Source organism: Lissotriton vulgaris, chromosome 7, assembly GCF_964263255.1.
Source record: "Lissotriton vulgaris chromosome 7, aLisVul1.2, whole genome shotgun sequence".
In the NCBI taxonomy this organism is placed as follows: domain Eukaryota; kingdom Metazoa; phylum Chordata; class Amphibia; order Caudata; family Salamandridae; genus Lissotriton; species Lissotriton vulgaris.
This window is the reverse complement of record NC_141695.1, coordinates 1,349,790,179-1,349,809,822: the sequence shown is the minus strand read 5'-3', so window position 1 is coordinate 1,349,809,822 and position 19,644 is coordinate 1,349,790,179. Positions and strand designations below refer to the sequence as shown.

The window sequence follows — 19,644 nt, the reverse complement described above, 5'->3', positions numbered from 1 at the left end:
GTCCCTCCTCCATTTCGGCTTCCTGTGCTTGTGATTCTGCGTGTTCGGACTCGTCTTCGAGGAGGTCCGGCATGGAGCCACTTTGCTGGTACATTTGTGATGTCAAGCCCAGCGGTCACGGAGCGTCTTCTTCGATCGAAACAACCAAGACGCATCGCAGTCCTCCTTGTCGTATTCCAGTGATAGGCAAAGGTTGCACACTTCGTGCAAGTCGGTGCACGGAAACTTAGCGCGATACCCTGAACAGAACTTGAATGGAGTCCATTCCATCGACTGCTACCGACCCTGTCGCGGGTAGGCTCAACGGCGTTGCACGAATCTTCCGATTGAAGGTTTTCAAGTGTAAATGATGTGCGGAGAATGGGAAAGGCTATCAATAAACAATACCGTCGAGGGTAGTGGATTGAGCGTCGAAGGGGGCCCGAAGCAGAAAAGGAGCACAACAATTCACATCCGAACCCGATGGCGGAAAAAACACAATCTAACAATGGAGTTGATGCCCATGCACACTATCACCAAAAGGAGGAGTCACCTACCTAGTGACTGGAAAGACTTCTTCAGAGAAAAACAAAGTGCAAACTTCCGGAACCAACACTAGATGCGATCTATGCACAGCATATGATCTACAGCTCATATGCCTCGAACACAATATCATCAATCTAGGCATAAGTGCTAGGGAGACTCACTGACTGATGATCAAGATCAGGCTAACAAGGGAATCTTTACTGGGAGGTTCTGCGACTTGTACAAAAGAAGGGATAATAACATTTTATATGAGGATATGTTGCACAGAACATTCAGAGAGACGCTCGACCACCTCTTCGTTTTTCTGCCTAACGCACAAGTTACTTACCTTTGGTAACAAAATATCTGTAAGAGACATTAGTTAGTGATCAATTCCTCACCTTAGAATTACCCCCAGGCGTCAGACTGGATCCAGAAAGTTTTCGTCAGCAGTACCCCTGCGCGTCGGAAGGTGGTGTCGTGTGGCTTCGCGTCCGTCATAGGTGTCATGATCGCCGGGATGACATCGCGGCAGCTACTTAAATGCCGCCCTCGCGAGCTGACGTCAGTTCTGTACACCACTTTCCGCACCAGGAACGCAGAGACATGCAAGATACTGATCACTGGTGCATTGAAACTAGGGCCTGAAAGGGATGACCTTAACCCTAGAAATCAGTTCACAGAAAGGGCGGATGGGTGGGGCGGTAAGGAATCTCTCACTAATGGCTCTTACAGATATATCGTTAGCGAAGGTAAATAACTTGTGCATCTGCAAAAGACACGTTGATGATAGATTCCTTACCTTAGAATAGATACCCCAGCAGTACCAACCCCGGTGGTGGGTCTGCGAACAAAGATCACACCAGAAAGTCACGGAGAACAGAACGGCCAAAGAAGCCGTCTCTCCGGACTTGACTGTCAAGGCAATAATGCTTAGTAAAAGTGTGCAGTGAGGCCCACGTGGTTGCCTGACAGATGTCTTGCAGGGGGACACAACGTCCCAATGCAGTAGTAGCTGCTGCGACCTGGTAGAATGGGTGCGCAACCCCACTGGAGGTTCCTTTTGAGCCAGAGAATAACAGGCTTTGATACACAAGACAACCCAGAGAGAGATAGTCCTCTTGTGTACAGCCCGGCTGTCCTTGGAACCTACATAGCCAACAAAGAGCTGGTCATCCACCCCGAACTTTTTTGTGCAATTCAGGTAAAATGAGAGCGCACGTTTTGGGTCCAGACGGTGAAGCATCTCTTCCTCTCTGGAAGGGTGCGGAGGCGGAAAGAAAGTGGGCAAGGTGATAGTTTGCCATATGTGGAAGGCAGTAACAACCTTTGGCAAGAAAGAAGGACGAGTGCGAAGCACAACCTTGTCCAGATGAACAGACAGAAAAGGAGGTTTACAGGAAAGAGCCTGGAGCTCACTCACGCGATGGCCACCAGGAAAGCAGTCTTTAAAGTCAGTAAACAAAGAGGATAGTTGTGAAGCGGCTCAAAAGGAACACACATCAAATAAGTAAGAACCAGATTTAAGTTCCACTGGGGGCATCACAAATGGAATAGGAGGGAAAAGGTGAGTAATGCCTTCGAGAAATCTACTTACGACAGGGGACTTGAAGAGAGAGGGCTCATCAGGGAGCCAGAGAAAGGACGAAATTGCTGAAAGCTAGTCCTTAATAGTGCCCAGAGCAGAGCCCTGTTGGGCCAAAGAAAGAAGGAACAAAAAGAATTCTGAAAGAGGGGCAGAAAGGGGATCCACAGCCCTTGCTGTGCACCATGCCACACATTTGTTCCTCCTGCAGGCGAATAACGATTTAGTGGAGGGACGCCTGGCTGCCAGAATGATGTCACAGACTTCAGGAGGTTAGGTCAAATGAAATCATCTGTCGCCGCTCAATCTCCACGCAAGGAGGTGGAGGCTGGACAGGTTCGGGTGGAGGACCGTCCCCTGCTACTGCAATAGAAGATCCTCCCTAAGAGGCAGTCGGATCGGGGGAGCCACACTCATACTGAGTAGCTCGGGATCCCAAACTCTTCGAGCCCAGTCTGGAGCAACAAGAATGACTTGGGCTTGGTTGCACCTGATCTTCTTCAGCACTCTGGGCAGAAGTGGTACAGGCGGAACGGCGTACCACAGACCGCAACTTCACTCATGACGAAAAGCGTAGCCGAGCGAGTGCTGGCTTGGAAATTCCAATGCGCAGAACTGCTGACATTGCGCGTTCTCTTCGGTGGCAAATAGATCTACCCAAGGCTCTCCCCACTGTTGAAACAGACCTTGCGCCAACTCCGAGTGAAGACGCCATTGATGATCCAACATGCACCTGCAGCTGAGTTTGTCCGCTGTGGCATCCAAAGAACCTGCCAAGTGTTGAACCACCAAGGAAATGCCTTGACGTTCCAGCCATGTTCCAGAGATGCAGAGCCTCCTGACTTAGGGTCCACGACCCCACCCCGCCTAGCTTGTATCAGTACCACTGCCGTTTTCTGTGAACACCTGCACTATTCTCCCCTTGACAGAGGGAAGGAATGCCTTCAGTCCAAGTAAGATCGCCCGGAGCTCCTGAAGGTTGATATCGAGCCTGGACTCCGCCGGAGACCAGAGGCCTCTGATCTCTGCCTCTCCCATGTGGCCGTCCCCTCCTAAGAGGGATGCATCCGTCACCACTGTGTGCTCCGGTTGGGGAAGGGAGAGAGATCTGCCGCTGACCCAATGCTGGTTCGTGAGTCACCACTGCAACTGTTGTGCAGTGCCCTCCGAGATCTGGACGTACTCAGACAGGTCCCTTTGATGCTGCACCCACTGGAACTTCAGGTTCCACTGCAGAACCCGCATATGCCATCTGGCATGATTGGTCAGCAGGATGCAGGAGGCCATGAGGCCCAGCAGCCTCAAGGTCGTCCTGATCGAAACCCAGGACAAGGGCCGAAAGATCGGAATCATAGCACGAATGCCCTGGACTCGCTGTTCAGGAGGATAAACCTGAAACTGCGCCGTGTCCAGAACCGCTCCGATAAAGAGGAGCTTCTGAGAGGGAATCAGATGCGACTTTGGCACGTTGATGGAGAACCCCAGCAAATGCAGGAGGTCGGCCGTAGTCTGGAGGTGGAAGATGACTGCCCGGGGCGGGCCCGCCTTCAACAACCAGTCGTCAAGATAGGGGAAGACTGAAACCCCTGACCTGCGCAGATGAGCTGCGACCACCGCCATCCCTTTCGTGAACACCTGAGGGGCGCTGGTAAGACCAAATGGGAGCACGGGGAACTGAAAGTGCTTGTGGCCTAACGTGAACCACAGGTAACGCCGGTGGGCCAGCAGGACGGGGATATGAAAATAAGCGTCCTGCAAGTCCCGCGCTACCATCCAGTCTTGCGGGTCTAGGGCAGACAAGACCTGAGCAAGTGTGAGCATCTTGAACATCTCCTTCCGGAGGAAGCGATTGATGTTCCGAAGGTCTAAGATAGGACGCAGGCCTTGTCCGTCTTTGGAACCAAGAAGTAGTGGGAGTGACAACCACAACCTACTTCTGGCGTCGGAACATGGCTGGAGGGGTAGTTTCGAAGGGGAGGGAGTAGCCCCTTTGGACTATCTGTAAAACCCACCTGAACAAAGTGAAGTTGCGCCAGTGGGGGATTTGATGGTGAATCCTGCCGCCCACTGGCGTTTGGTGGGCATGAAACACAGGACCAGGAAGATTTTGAGGCAGTGGTGGCAGGGGAGGAGGTGAACTGACCCGCCCGCTGGCCTCGTGACCCACCGCGGCGGGTCCCACGTTTGCGGCTGCACTGAGACTGTTGCTGCGCAGGCCTGTGGCTTTAAAACAAACGTGCTTGGGCACCCCTTACTTGGCCATGAAAGGAGCAAAAAGCAGAAGCCAAAGGAGTGCACATGGCCGAAAGGCCCAAGGACTTGGCTGGAGCCGGCGAGTCCTTAAAACGCTCCAACGCGTCGCCAAAAAGGCGAGTGCCATCAAAGAGCATGTCCATCAGAGTATTCTGGACATCCCCTGAAAAGCTGGTTGTCCTCAGCCAGGCAAGACGGCGTAGTGTCACTGTCGTGGAAATCGTCCTGCCCTGCGAGTCGGGGGTGTCAAGGCAACAATGAATCGTGAACTTGGCTGCGTCTCTCCCCTCAGCAATACCTTGGGAAAGCACCGTCTGGGCCTCCTCCGGACAGTGAGGCAGCACTTGCACCACCGTATCCCACACAGAATGGGAATAACAGCCCAAGAGTCATGCGGTGTTCACAGGCCGCAACCCTGAACTGGCGGAAGAGAAAATCTTCTTCCCAAACTGCTCCAGTTTCTTGGATTGCTTGTCCGGAAGTGCGGAAGGGAATGCGCTTGAGGATGCAGATGCTTGGACAACCAAGCTCTGAGGGCTAGGGTGTTGGGAGAGGAAAATGCGGTTGCACTGGGCCGGGCGATGTAGTCTGACCACGCTCCTTTCCACAGGAGCCCCTGTGTTGGACCTGGACCAGGTGCCCAAAAGAACATCTGAAAGTGAGTCATTGAGGGGCAACAGCAGCTCCGCAGAGGAAGCCGCCAGCCGAAGCACTTCTGTCAGGAGGTTAGTCCTCACAGCCACTGTAGGGAGCTCGAGAGCCTCGGCCGCCCTACGCAACACCACTGAATAAGTACCACCCTCCTCCATAGCCACGGTAGAAGGAGACAGTGTGCCAGGTTCTGGAGAAAAATTCTGTCCACCTGCGTCCTCCAAATCCTCTTTCCGGTCTGGATCTAACTTGCATTGGGATGCGAGAGGGTCTTCAGACCCCTTTCAGTCCTCCCCGTCCTCGGGGCGGAAAAAGGAGGAGGATGGGGAAAGTGATAGAAAGTCCCCATCGGCGTCGAAATCGGCGTCGATCGACACCGATCCGGCACCGTCCCCATGTTGGGGGTGGAAGCTGGGAACGCCATCGGCCGGGGAGCCGGCAGACGCCGGCGGGGGTGCTGTATACGTCTATGACGGTGGAGGTCTTATGAGGCCAACCGACATTGGCTGGGATCCATGCATGGATCCATGGGAGTCTTGCGGCGCCATGGCCGGAGCCGTCAACGACGTCAGGACTGGAGACGAATAAGGGCAAGGACCCCCAGTCGGACCCGCTGGGCCCAAAGGCGCGCTGGCGGGGCCAGACGGGCCAAAGAGGCGGGCCATGGCTGACAAATTCCTGCAGCTGGGCCGGAGTCGCTGACAGACCTGGAAAGGGCGGTTAGGCTGTCGGCAACTGCGTAAGCTCTGCCGGAGCCGTGGGGGTAGCACCACCCACAGCCTCAGCCTCAGCTGTGTGGCACAACAGGTTAAGCTAAGAGCCATGTCGCGCGACAGGCTAAGCGAAGAGCGGCGTCGCTTCTTCGACTTCTTGTGCTTCGCCTTATCTGACCCAGAGTGCGAAGACTTTGTCGAACAATGTCGGCGGCTCCGTCCTCGGCTCCTTGACCTCCTTAGCCGGGACCTTGAACAGCACGGAGCCGACTCCTGGGCCTCAAGCAACTTTCGAGACCGCTCTTGCAAAGTTTTCAGAGCCATGGCCCGGCAGTCGGGTCACGGCACGGGGTTCATGGTCGCGCCTCAGGCAGTAGAGACACTCGAGGTGCGGGTCCGTCACTGAAATTGTGCGAGGACAAGCCTCACAAGACTTGAAACCGGGTATCCCTATACACCAGGAGTCAAAGATTCAAAAGAACAGACACAAAAAGTCCCAAAAAACTTAGTCAAAATTTGACTGGGGGGTACCGCTCTCTCCGGATCTGCACTTGCTGGCTTGCAAAAAGAAAGAACGGACGTCAGCGCGCAAGGGCTGCGTCTAAGTAGCTGCCACTACGTCATCCCGGCGATCATGATGCCTATGACTGACACGGAGCCGCATGATGCCACCTTCCGACGCGCAAGGGTACTGCTGATGAAACTTTCCGGATCCAGTCTGACGCCTGGGGGTAATTCTAAGGTAACGTGTCTCTTTCAGATTTACTCATCAGCAGAGTTAGAGTCCTTAGTGATGTGTACTCTGAGGTATTTAAAGCTATGCTCTTGGATTCAGAAAGACACTGAAGACAGCAGGGATGAACACACCCAGGAGTGGGCACAGTGATTACCAACAGAGATATAGCCAAACATAGGAAATCCAAATTTTACACTCATGGCGTAATGGCTGAGAGCTAAGGACTATGTGCCAAAACGGAACAATCTGTTTACAGAGCACGTGGCTGCCTCCGAAAATATAAGAAGGTTTGGGGATGCTGGTGGGACTATTTTGGTATACTACAAATTGCAAACAAAATATTTGTTGTCATTCTGAAATGCAAAATTATACAAGATGTAGTATTGTGCAATGTCTGATGTATTTGCGGTTGCGTTAAAATAAGATAAGAAAAATCAATATAATATTGGTTACAAAAACAATCTATTCCATTGAAGACTTAATTCTGAAGAAGATATTGTGCTGTCCTACACTGGCAATGTTACAGCCCCTATGGATGGAATGTCTGCTTTTTCCACACGGCTTGCTCATCTTGCAGGGTACGACAAGTTTAATTTTGTGATTAAGTGAAAGTGATTAGCTGTCAATAAAGGGCCTGAGTCACCTGAGAAAGTAAGAACAAGTTTTCTAAACCTCTCCTATCTATGATTAAAGATGCCCTAAATGATGTGTTCCTCAGAAAACAACAGTTTATGGGAAAAAATGTTTTTGCTGAGAAAGAATCTTAAGACCGGATCACAAATGAAGACTTCTGTCATTTAGCCGGAAAATCTTTTGCTTCTTTTATTACTGATTACCCAAGTTTCCCTTTTTTGCAATCAGTACACTGAAATATTTACCCATTCTCAAATATGTACTGTTCTTTTGAGATGGCATATTCGGGTAAACCCAAGCCGCCAACAAGATTATGGAGAGTATAAAAATAAATGCTGGAAATTGTTCCTGGATATTGCAATCTAAACACTCCTCATGACATTTTCATATTCACTGCTTTTATGTTTTTATCACTGAGATATTTTTATTTTCGTCTTAAGTGTTTTTTTTAATTGTGTGCTTTGCACGCACCCAACCCATGGAGCTTCTGGTAAAAATGGAACATAGGAATAATGCTCATGACCTGAGAAGTTTATATGCAATGTAAGAAACACGCCTGCGATTTTTAGAAATATTTACTTGTTATTTTAGAGGTTGCAGGAAAGTAGGTTTGTTGTTTTTTTGTGGCTTCGAGCCATGGAAACACAAACCATTGACATTTTAAGTGTATACCATGTCACTTTGAAATGTATAGTCACTTTTTGAAAAATAATAAAATGTCACTTTTAGACGTCAGTAAGTGTTAGATATTGTAACGCAAGATTTGTATTTCATACATGCCACCTGTTGGACTTAACTCCTTCCATGCGGCCGCGATTCCCCTGGTGTGCTGTAAACAACACGAACAGAAGCGGGCCGTGACGAACCCCAGCCGTCATCAGCACACGAGCACCATAGTGCATGACGGCTGGGGTTCGTCATCAGCATGGAAGGGGTTAATACAATGCCACTTTAAGGTGGCTAGACGCAATCTGTGGGGTAACAGGTCACTTTTATCAGGTATTGAAGAACTACAAACTTTTTGTACAATTAGTTTCAACTTTTGAATTTAATAAAGCGTCACGTTTTGCAACTCATGTAACCTCACGTTTTCAAGCACACACTTTCTCTTAAAGATTCCTACTGTATACCTTTTAAGAGGTCATTCCTTGTAATTTAGATCAATTAACTTTTAAAGAAAGTATGTCAAGGAACTTCATGAGTAAAGTTTTGAAGTCAGGTTGCTCCTAGTTCAAGTTGGTCAATCCTATTGTTTTTATTGCAGATTCCAATACTCTCCTTGTGTTTCATGAGCTTCTCTAACGCTGTCTGAAAGAAGAAGAATTCACTGGGAACTAAAACATCACTGAATCTACCCTCCAATATGGATTAATTTTACTTTGTAATCGTCTTCCATTCTTCTTATAACCAGACCTTAAACAAAGTGTGAATCAATAAAATGCAAATTAAAAACAAAGTCTGGTAAGCACAAAATAACTGATCTTTAGAAAGCTATAATGTTTCAAACAGACTTTGAATTTTGCATTTCACTTTCAAGTGTGCTGAATGCACATTGCAGGCCATATAGTGTGGGGCACAAAATTGATTAATAATCAATTTTGTGTGCATGCGCAAGTGTTTATATATCATTAATAATTAAAGTAAGTCCTTTTTGAAATAATTTCCTTACCTTTCCCTTTATCCAGTATCTCTGTGGAAAAAAAAAGTTGTAAAGATGAATTTAAATTTCCAGCTCAGAGCCATACATTTATAGTGCTACACAAGAGGGGATTAGCCTAAAAAATGGGGAGAATCCCCAGCATGCCAGATTTTCTAATATGCAAAACTCCAGCTTTTCAGAGGCACTCACCGGTCTGCAACTTTCTCAGTCTGACTAGGCCACTCAGCTTCTCATAGTCCATCTTCCCATGTTACATGTATTAGGTTAGTGCCTTTCTAATGCCCACATAAACATGCTCATAATAATTAAATACATTTGTTCACAGTAAACATCCATTTATTTCATAAGGTAGCATTTCTTTAAAAAGTACACCAATATAGAGATTATGGGCCTCAATCAATCATTCAATAAGGATCTATAAAGGGCGGCTAATCGCCCAATAGGGTATCCAGGCACTTGTAGGGCCTGATTCACAAAGGTAAACTAACACTTTTGTGTAAGCGGATGATTGTTTAATACTCACAAAGAAATTTATGAAGTAATATCTTTAGTCTCCGCACATAAAAAGACCTTTCTTATTTATCGGTTTCTATTTTTGTGAATCAGGGCCTGTATGTTTAGCTCATAATACATACAAATATATACATACATTATATATATATATATATATATATATCCAATTACCGCTCCGGTGAGTGCATCCACCATGAAGAGAAACACGAACTCCGTGATAACTTTTTCCCACTGCTGGAAACAGTGACTTTTATTTATATCAGCCAAGAGCGCAAATGCATCGGAAAGGATGACGCGTTTCGGCCAACTGCGTGGCCTTGTTCACATACTTGCGTTGCTCTAAAACTCTGTTTTATATACATATGTGCAAAAAATTACGTGACTTGGAAAACTACCAATCTCACTGAAAGTGAAGAAATACTGGCGGGTTAAAGACTACAAATTCTACTGTTTTTACTTAACAGATTGTCTAGAATTCGTATGACCGTAAACATTATTCAGAATACATTTCTATGATATTTAAAGTAAACATGTTGGCAGTATATTGATAACTGTTCAAATGCAGATATTCATTTAACATTCGGTCATATTTGGGTTTTCTGATTGGCTAATAAGGTCTGCCTTAAACAACGGCTATTCAAAATTAATTGAAGATGTGAGTGGTAATTCATAACCAGTCTCAAAAGCAACATTAATATATGATGATATCAATTGCTGATTTACAGGATATAATCCAACCAAATCTATTGGTGTTTGAGTTATTTGTGCACAAATGCATATTATCGCCCCAATGTGCCCTTTGATTATGGGCTTAGGAGAGTTAGGAAATTGGTACCATCAGTGATATCAAAACACATCGACCAAGATTATATTTACTATCAACATTGTATAATATGTAAACTTGAACTAGTTTTGTGCTAGATAATATACAAACCCCTACAGTATAAAAAAGTGCTCGTGATTGTAAGTGAAATTTTTGTCAAATAGAGAAAAAAAGAGAGAAGAGAGGAAGAACAGCTTTTGATGTGAACCTAGACAAAATATTGTGTTTTTTTCTATAGAGAAAATCATAATCAAGAAAGCTATCCTCTAGGCATAGACTTTACAAAACCATAAAAAACTGTAAAAAACACGATCAATGACAGACGAGATCATCATGTAAACAGAAGATAGATTTTCACACAGTATTGACAGATCATATATTTAGGTATTTAACTGGTTACTGATAGACATTTTAGGCCACTCTAAAGGTAATAGTGTATATCTTCACACATATTTAATCCATTAGGGGCCTTGGTGTCTAATTCGATTATATACTTCGTCTCCAGTGGTCTAAGATTCTTTTCAAGATTGCCTCCCCGTTTATTGAGTAGCACGTTATCAATAACATAGTATTTCAGCACGTTCAGATTGCTTGCATGCTCCTCATTAACGTGTCGAGCCACTGGATAGGTGGAATCCGAATTTACAGTTGCCCGCAGAGGCTGTAATATTTGTTGGTGGACAGGCAACTTCGTGCTGCCTACATAGCGTAATCCGCATATGCACTGAAGGACATATACCGCATGGTCAGTGCGGCAAGTATAATATCCCTTTAAACTGATCGGAGCCTCTGAGAAACCAGTAGTGTATGTTTTGACATTCATGCCGAATTTACAAGCTCGGCATGAGCTACATTTGTGAAAGCCTTTGCTGGCTGTTAGCCACCCCTTCTGGAGATCTAGTTCTGGACTCGTTCTTACTAAGTCATTTCGCATAGAGCGGGCTTTTCTGTAAGTAAAATTTGGCTTAATGGGAAGTAGTTGTGACAGTATTGTGTCTGTTAATACAATTGGCCATTGTGTGTTGATTATGCTTTTTATCGCATTAGCCTGCCTACTATATGTAGAAATAAATCTACATGATAGAGAGGTACTAGATCTAACTGTTTGACTTTCATTGATGGCCTGTTGTTCATCCGTCACTGTCCTTTCCTCTGCCAACTTTATTTGCAATAGGTACGCCCTGTCTCTAGAGTTAGCTTTAACTAATGCAGTGTCTAGTAGTTTGGCTTTGTAGCCTCTCTGTAAGAGTCGGTTTCTCGCTGCTTGCTGTGCTGTCTTCATTGCTACTGGTGTACTACATGCTCTCCTGATCCTTAAAAATTCACCATAGGGTAAACTGGTGATTGTATGCTGCGGATGAAAGCTAGTAGCATGCAGTAAGGCGTTTCCTGCTGTAGGCGTGCGAAACAATTGTGTTTCGACTTTGTTATCCTCAACATATACTGTGATGTCTAAAAAGTTTACTGTATGACGATCAATGTGTGCTGTGAACTGTAAGTTGAGAAGATTATTGTTGATGGTATTAACAAAATCTGAGGCTTCTGTTTCAATCCCTCTCCAGACGATAAATATATCGTCTATATAACTCCATATGTGGGCCAGGTGCCTATTGACAACAGATCGATGTTGTTCCATGAGCACATGCTTCTCCCACCAACCTACGTGCAAGCACGCATAGCTGGGGGAGAAGCATGCGCCCATAGCCATGCCCTGCCGCTGCTTATAGACCCTGCCATCGAACATAAATAGATTGTTATACAAACACCATTGCATCATACATAGCAGCATCTTATTATGATTATGTAGAGACAAATATCTGTTAAGAAGGAAAGATTCTGTTGCGGCCAAGCCGTCTTCGTGTCTTATACTTGTATAGAGGGAAACAATGTCTAACGTCAGGAGTAGATAATCATCCGACCATTTGATGGAATTAAGTTTGCTCAAGAAATCTTTGGTGTCTCTAAGGTATGTCGGCAAAGCAATAACATGTTCTTGTAGATAGTGGTCGATATATCTCAAAGTATTTTCGTAGACACTGTCGCTTGCCAAGATTATCGGACGTCCTGGCACTGGGGTAACTTACTTATGTACTTTAGGGATAAGGTAGAACGTTGGCAACGTCGGAAATTCTTTATGCAGAAAACAAAATTCGTCTTTTGTAATTAAACCTTCCCTTTTCCATTGCATAAGTTGTGCCTTGTATTCTTTGTTTATTTTGTTAACTGCTGCCCCATTAGTCAAATCATAACAGTCAATGTTATTAAGATGTCTATAAGCTTCTTCCTTATACTCAGTTTTGTCCTATAATACTAAATTTCCTCCTTTGTCAGAGTTCTTGATTACTACAGAATTGTTGTTTTTTAGTTTGTTCATTAATTGAAAATAATGCTGCGATGTAGTGTTTTTTGGCTTTTGTTTAGTTCTGATGGTCTTCTTGTGCAGGGCTTTTAGCTCTTCCGTAATGCGTTCGTGAAAGATGTGAAGAGCATCTTGTGGCATTAGTGGGACAAAGGTGGAGGGAGCCTTGAATGGACTGCTACCAGGCGCCAAGACTGTTATACCCTCGGCCTCCACTATTTGTGGTGTATCTGGTAGTTGTTGCTGACCATTCACATTGTCCTGGCCCAAAGGAAACAGAGTCTTCATGAGGAGGATTTGTCTAGCTGTTAGTCCAGTTTGTCCAGAGATATTGGGTGGATTGGCCACTGGTTTATTCTGGTTCTTGACATTAAAAAATTTGGCTAATTTAAGTTTGCGTATAAATTTATATACGTCCACTCTGGTCTCCACAAAATTAAAGTTACTTTCCGGACAAAAACTTAGCCCCAAACTCAACAATTGCAGTTCAGCTGCACTAAGTTGGATGTTGGTTAAATTTATGATCGTGTTTTCCGTAATGTTGTCTAGTTTTGCCAGGTTTTCTTCTTGTGGAATTGCCCTCTGCCTCCGCTGTTTTGCGCATTTGCGCCTTTGGCGCCTCTTGCAATTCCTGTGTTTGCGGTTTGCAGATTTACATTCCTTGAGCAAAGGGACATTTTTCTCTGTTGCCGTATATAGTCCATTTCTTCCGCATAGGTGAGGGGACCTAATGCGGAATTATCGCCAGCCTCTGAGCCACTCCCCTCTGTTTCTGTATCGCTCACTGTCAAGCTGGTATCTGAAGAAGAAGCAACAGTGTTTGTCGGCACAGCTGTTTGTTCTTGTGCTTGTTTTTGTAATGCCCCTACTCATCTTTGTTTTTTAACAGTCGTATTTACGTGCAAACGTAAAAATCTGGCCCTGCTCGTAGTCATTTTTATCTCGAGCAAACTTGAATGCCTTTCTAGCCTTGATGGTTTCTTATTGTTTTTTTACTCGTCCTGCCATGTCCGGGAGGCTTTTGTCAATGAAATCCTTGTTCGCTGGAGTTGTAATGGAAAGCAATTCTTGTTTGATGCGAGCAACTTCTGACACATTCACTTCCCGATCAATAGTTGCATATTTAATCAAGAGACAGACTAAACGCATCGATGCCTCCATATTACTGTCTGCCTAGTCTTTTAGTAATAAAGGGTTGGGATTTTTGAAGCTTGGAGCGAGCATAATTCTGAGGCCCCTGGGCACTCGACTGACTTTGTGATACTTTTGTAAAGACTTTATCTCCCACCACTTTGTTAGCTCGCTGCGTGTATTCTTTTCCAACGATTTTAGCAATGTTTTGACATCCGAACTTTGTTCAGCCTCTTGAACCTGTTTGTTAATTGGCTCTGGGATTTTAGGTAAGTTCATAAACAGTTCATCAGCCGCTTTTTCTCTTTGTAACAACGCCTCGTCCGACATTATGTGCGTATTGAATTATGGCAATAATTCAGTCCCGGGGGTTAACTAACTTAACTGCCCCACAAACCAGCAGTGTAAAGTACCTCTTATCCTGCGATATGAGCCTCGAACGCCTCCGTTCTTCTGTGAGTCCTCACGGTGTCAGCGGTGCGAGACCACACCTCCGGTCTCTCCCAATAGACGGAGCAGTTCAAAAAATGTTACTTCGCAGGGGGTTATCCAGGTAAAAGCTTGACACTGCTACAAAATCCAAACGGCTTGTAAATTGGATAGCCAAATTCGTTAAGAGGGGTCAGTGACAGGAGGAACAAGCCAGCCTCCTCGGATAATAGCCAATTACCGCTCCGGTGAGTGCATCCACCATGAAGAGAAACACGAACTCCGTGATAACTTTTTCCCACTGCTGGAAACCGTGACTATTATTTATATTAGCCAAGAGCGCAAATGCATCGGAAAGGATGACGCGTTTCAGCCAACTGCGTGGCCTTGTTCACATACTTGTGTTGCTCTAAAACTTTGTTTTATATACATATGTGCAAAAAATCACGTGACTTGGAAAACTACCAATCTCACTGAAAGTGAAGAAATACTGGCGGGTTAAAGACTACAAATTCTACTGTTTTTACTTAACAGATTGTCTAGAATTCGTATGACCTTAAACATTATTCAGAATACATTTCTATGATATTTAAAGTAAACATGTTGGCAGTATATTGATAACTGTTCAAATACAGATATTCATTTAACATTCGGTCATATTTGGGTTTTCTGATTGGCTAATAAGGTCTGCCTTAAACAACGGCTATTCAAAATTAATTGAAGATGTGAGTGGAAATTCATAACCAGTCTCAAAACCAACATTAATATATGATGATATCAATTGCTGATTTACAGGATATAATCCAACCAAATCTATTGGTGTTTGATTTATTTGTTATATATATACACATACACACACACACACATATATATATATATATTTATGTTTGGTTACTTGCAGAATAATCTGGAAAAATAAATCTTTCACCTGAATGCTGTGGTCTGTCTCCTGCTTCGCCGACCCTGTTGGTTCGGAGGTGGTTTCCTGGAGTGACTGTCGATATAGATATATATATATATATATATATATATTATACACACACACACACACACACACACACACGCGCATATATATATTTTTTTTTTTCCAAAGCAAACACACACTCCACCTCCAGCAGTGTGAAAACAAGCCTACCAGCCGATCATTAATGACAGACTTTTGAATATGGCAGTAGGTGCAGCATAAAGCGTTTCGACTCCTCGAGTCTTAATCATTTAATCAAATGTAGTCACAGAATGGTCAATTGCTTGTTCTTGTATACACAAATAACCAGTGAAGAAGGGCCCAAGTTAGCATACAAAGTGATTTCTTTAAGTGAAAAGTATTTTATTTAAAACGTACTTACCTTATTGCGAAGATATGGGTCTTAACATAATCTACAAAATATCATTCTCTAAAATTGTTCTGGATCTCCTTCTTGAGTCATGTGTCCATTATTGATCACTGTTGTGCAATAAATGTCTTTCACTCCTCTGTGTTAGGCCTAAGGCTGCTCGCCCACACTACCACTAATAGAGAACTTTGGATTTTACATTGAGCCCTGTACACCTTTGGGGAACCCCTGGACTTTGTGCATGGTATAACCATCTAGTGGTAATACCATATACATAGCCAGCTTCCTACGCTATCTCTTTTTGATATACTATATAAAGCCTCTGTCCTTCAGCACAAGGATACAACAAAGTAGCAATCTGTTCATTCTTCCAAGACAGAAACCTTCCTGATGATCCTCTTGGACAACAGACCCAGCACTTCCTGGAATAAGATGAATAGGTGCTCCTCCAAAAGCTTCTCTAATGTAGGAGGGAGATGAGATGAGTCAAAAAGGAATAGTTGGGTATAGCCCTGTTGGACAATCTGGAAGACCAGTGTCGGATGTGAAGGTGTACCGTCCAGAGAAAGTCTCTACTCCTGACTCCGAACATGGGTACTGTGTGCCGCTACGGACAAACTGAAGTGGCTTGGAGGCTCGTGCCACGGGACAAAGTACCGAGTGGAATGATAGCCATGGTGACCTTTGCGATGTCTGCCTGATCCTTGTCCTCATCTCCGAAAGGAATTGGGTGACTACTGTGGTGAAAGTAGGGTCTGCAAATGCCCATGCACCAGCCTCCCGGAGTAGCCTCACAAGGGCTAAAACTGATGAGGAAATATAACTCTAGCAATGGAAGGTCAACATAATAAAGGTGAGCTCACAGGAGATGTCTTCAATAGCTTCCGCAGTAAATCATCAATGAAAGAGAGGGGGCCAAGCCCAGCCTCTTCCGGGTGATGACGGGCGTAGATGGTGGTATTAATACTCCTGACTGCTGTGTTGGTAAAATCATGAGCACATCAAATGGACATGTTTGAAATTAGTTTGCCTTCTGCAAATAATTCCTGCCCCCTTTTTTTGTTTTCATCTTGGAGATGTTGGAGGAGTTCCTCCATTTCATCCCAGTGACCATGGTCATATTGTGCTATTAAGCCCATTAAAATGGCGATGCGCTGTTGGTTTGCAGACAGCGCTGCAACTAGTTTACTCACAGTGTTCAGTTCTTTTGATCTCTTTATCAGGCGGCAGGGTGTCACCAGAAGCTGGAGAATTTGTTTGTTTTATAGCACTTGTTACCACTAGGGAGTCAGGTGGTAATGGCCCTCGTGTATATATACTGGGTCAGAGGGCGAGGCTTTGTACTTTTTACCGACCCTGAGAGTGATAACAGGTGACATAACAGGGTCCTTAAAGATGTCCTCCGTATGTCGGAGCATGCCTTTTAACATAAGCAGGCATTGTGGGCCTTTGCGAGTAGAAAAGCGTCTCAAATAAGAAATCCTCTTCTTGAAGTTCCTTATGTAGTTGCATCCCACGAAAATGAGCTATCTCTCGCTATAAGCTCCTGGCAAGTGGTTGAGTCATTGGGAAGTGACAGGTGTGTCGGGTACATGTCTGTGTCTGTATTCCCTGGTGGTACTACATCATATGAGTCCTAGGGATCAGTGTCTTTGGGAACATGAAAAGAACCATCTGCAGGATCAGGGGGGTTGTTGTCATCTCCAGGGAAACCCGGAGGGGAGGTAACTAATGGCTAGAGCTCAAACTGCGGTGAATGAAGATGTCCGGGAGAGGTGGCGGAGATGGTGGCGGCAGTTGTGATAGTGGTGGTGCAGTAGGTGGTGTCACATGCAAAGGGCTGGTGGCCTTGTCCAACTTCTTCCAATTAGAGGAAGTGGGTACATCCAAAGCCTCCTGAAAAGAGAGATGCCTCTTGGAAGGTGGCGGTTTTGCCAATATCCATCCAGTACAGTCCTTTTCGGTGCAGACTTTAATGGTTTTAGATTCAAGCCAATTTTTTCTGTCAGCGCCAAAGTTGATGGCGCCTACGGTCACGTCGACCCTGATTGAGTGGAGGATGTAGATATTGTTCGCAGGTGTTTTGGTGCTGAGCCTAAGGGAGGGGCGTCTGAAAACTGGATTCTCGATGCCAACCATGGCTTACAGGCATTGGTGATTCGAGAAACTCTTGAGGTGGAAGTCTTTTAGGAGGTTCGACTCGAGGCTAATGGGCAGGGTGTAGTGTACTCAATGCGCCAGACTGCTTCGATACACTGGTCATCTAAAACTCAAACTCTGGATTGGATTCGGAGCTAGGCTCAAATAAAAAAGTCTTCTGTTTGGCCATGGAAGCCTCTGGGTGTTGCTCCTGCCATACGTCCTGATACTTGAAGGGGTCTGGAGTGTCATCGGCAGATCATCGATACATAATGAGGGTGCCTGCTCAACGATCATGTAGCATTTTCTTGGAGTGAAAAGCTTGAAAAGGCTTCACAGTCAGCCTCTCTGTTTCAGATACAAAGATGAAAGGCCTGAAGGTGAGGCACTCAGCGGGCTGCAACGAATTTTCATCAATTCGACGGTCGGTTGTGGCTCGAAGCACAAAAGAAAAAGCTATTGATAACAATACAGACGGGAATAGAATAGAACTGAAAGAGTGATCCGATGAGGGTCTCCACACACGTCTGAACCCTTTGGCAGAGAAAAATATAATCTAACAATGGAGTTGATGCCCACGCACCGTATCACAGAAAAGGAGGAGTCACTCTACCTCATGAGTCAAAAGAAAATCTTCCAGGAAAAACAACCTGCACACATCTGAACGCAACACTAGATGGCAGGAGTGTGCAGAGCATGTTTATCTACAGCCACAAATGCCTTAAACATGTATTTGTGATCTTTTTTCTGGAATTTACCTCAGGAGATTTCATCACGCCAGATGATCACAAGAATTAGGATTGAAGAGATTGCCTCAACAGGGATAAAGGAATGAGTATACCATGGTTAAAGTACGTGAAGACTTCACTTGAGGGAATTGGCTGTAAGGATCTTTTTACAAAGCCAACGGAAATTACCCCTCAAGATAAAATCAGAGTCAAGAGAATTTTCTTGGATCAGGTAGCCTCACGTAGAGCAGCAGTGGAAGGAGGCAAACCCACAGTCTGTGCTCATAGTATGGTTAAGACAGGGGAGGGCATGGAACCGTATCTCGCTCTTATGTTTAATGCGCAGGATAGATTTTTAATGACCCGTTTTAGGCTCAACCTTTTACATCACCTACTGGCCGATCCGCCAGGTTTTACGTTAACTGTTGAGCAGAAGGGTGCCTGTGGCTGTGACAATCAGTCTCCGCAGGACACCCGTCATTTTGTATTATTATGCCCATTTTATGTATTACCCAGACGCAGTTTTTTAGTAGGTATTTTAAAACAGGCCAAGTTTAGAAATGCTAAGGTCGCCCTATTATTCTTGCAAAGGGCCAATGATCCTCGAACGTTGTTTTGTATTATGAATTACATTAAGGTTGCTCTTAGGCTAAGGAATACAAGAGGGTTGTGCTGAATGAATTGTTTGTTAATTATTCCAAATCAACTTTGTTGCGGACAGGTGATGTCTATGAATTGTATTTTAATTATTTTTTTTTCTGTATAAATATGTACTTTTATGGTGTTTTTTAAATACTGAATAAAGGATTATTGATTGATTGATCACAAGAAATAAAAAAAACTGAGAACCTGAAGGTAAGAAAAAAGATAGACCATAGACAGAAGAAAGGAGGATAGGAGGAAATGGAGAAAGAAGGCATGGCCAAGTATAAAACTATAGAGGAAAGGCAGGAACAAAGATGTAATGTAAGGTTGGCATTTCAAAGCAGGTAAGGTATGTGGCAGAAGAGCGGAAAAGTTGTGTAATAAGGAAGGATCAAAAACTCCAAGAGATGAAGCAAAGAAGTGTAAAATATAATTCAAGGAAATAAGAGAGATGGATAGAAATGTTTTGAAGAATTGAAAAACTGATAATTAATCTATGGCTTACTATTCCATTCTAGTCACTGTGAAACAGTAGGTCTCCCACCAATTGAAAGGGTAAAAAGAAAAGCCACATGTAAATGAAAAATGCAAAACCAAAAGACTAGGAGATCAACTCAATTTCCCAATTCTTCAGGCTGTGTAATGCATTATCAACCATTGATAAAGCATTTTTTAGGTTCCCCTTCCCTCCACATCCCCATTCTTTGTACATTTTCTCAAGCGATTCCCTACTCTGTCTGAGGCCACCATGTTATGTCGATTTGTATAGCCCACTATTCACCCGAGAGGGTATCCAGGCGCTTGGGCA

The 19,644-nt window shown here is 44.7% G+C and overlaps 1 protein-coding gene and 1 long non-coding RNA gene across 4 annotated transcripts in view; one reads left to right on the top strand and one right to left on the bottom strand.

Moving 5' to 3' along the window:
- LOC147703670 (uncharacterized) overlaps positions 1–8,499 on the top strand; it is a 51,781-nt gene extending 43,282 nt beyond the window's left edge. The window contains exon 4 of the long non-coding RNA XR_015297593.1: positions 8,340–8,499. This is a non-coding gene — a long non-coding RNA (uncharacterized LOC147703670). The remainder of the gene's footprint in view (positions 1–8,339) is intronic.
- LOC147703669 (butyrophilin subfamily 1 member A1-like) overlaps positions 1–19,644 on the bottom strand; it is a 349,015-nt gene that overhangs the window by 108,894 nt on the left and 220,477 nt on the right. For all 3 annotated transcript variants that reach the window (XM_086932015.1, XM_086932013.1, XM_086932014.1), the window contains exon 7: positions 8,745–8,765. In XM_086932015.1, coding sequence (XP_086788141.1) covers positions 8,745–8,765 — 21 coding nt within the window. The remainder of the gene's footprint in view (positions 1–8,744; positions 8,766–19,644) is intronic.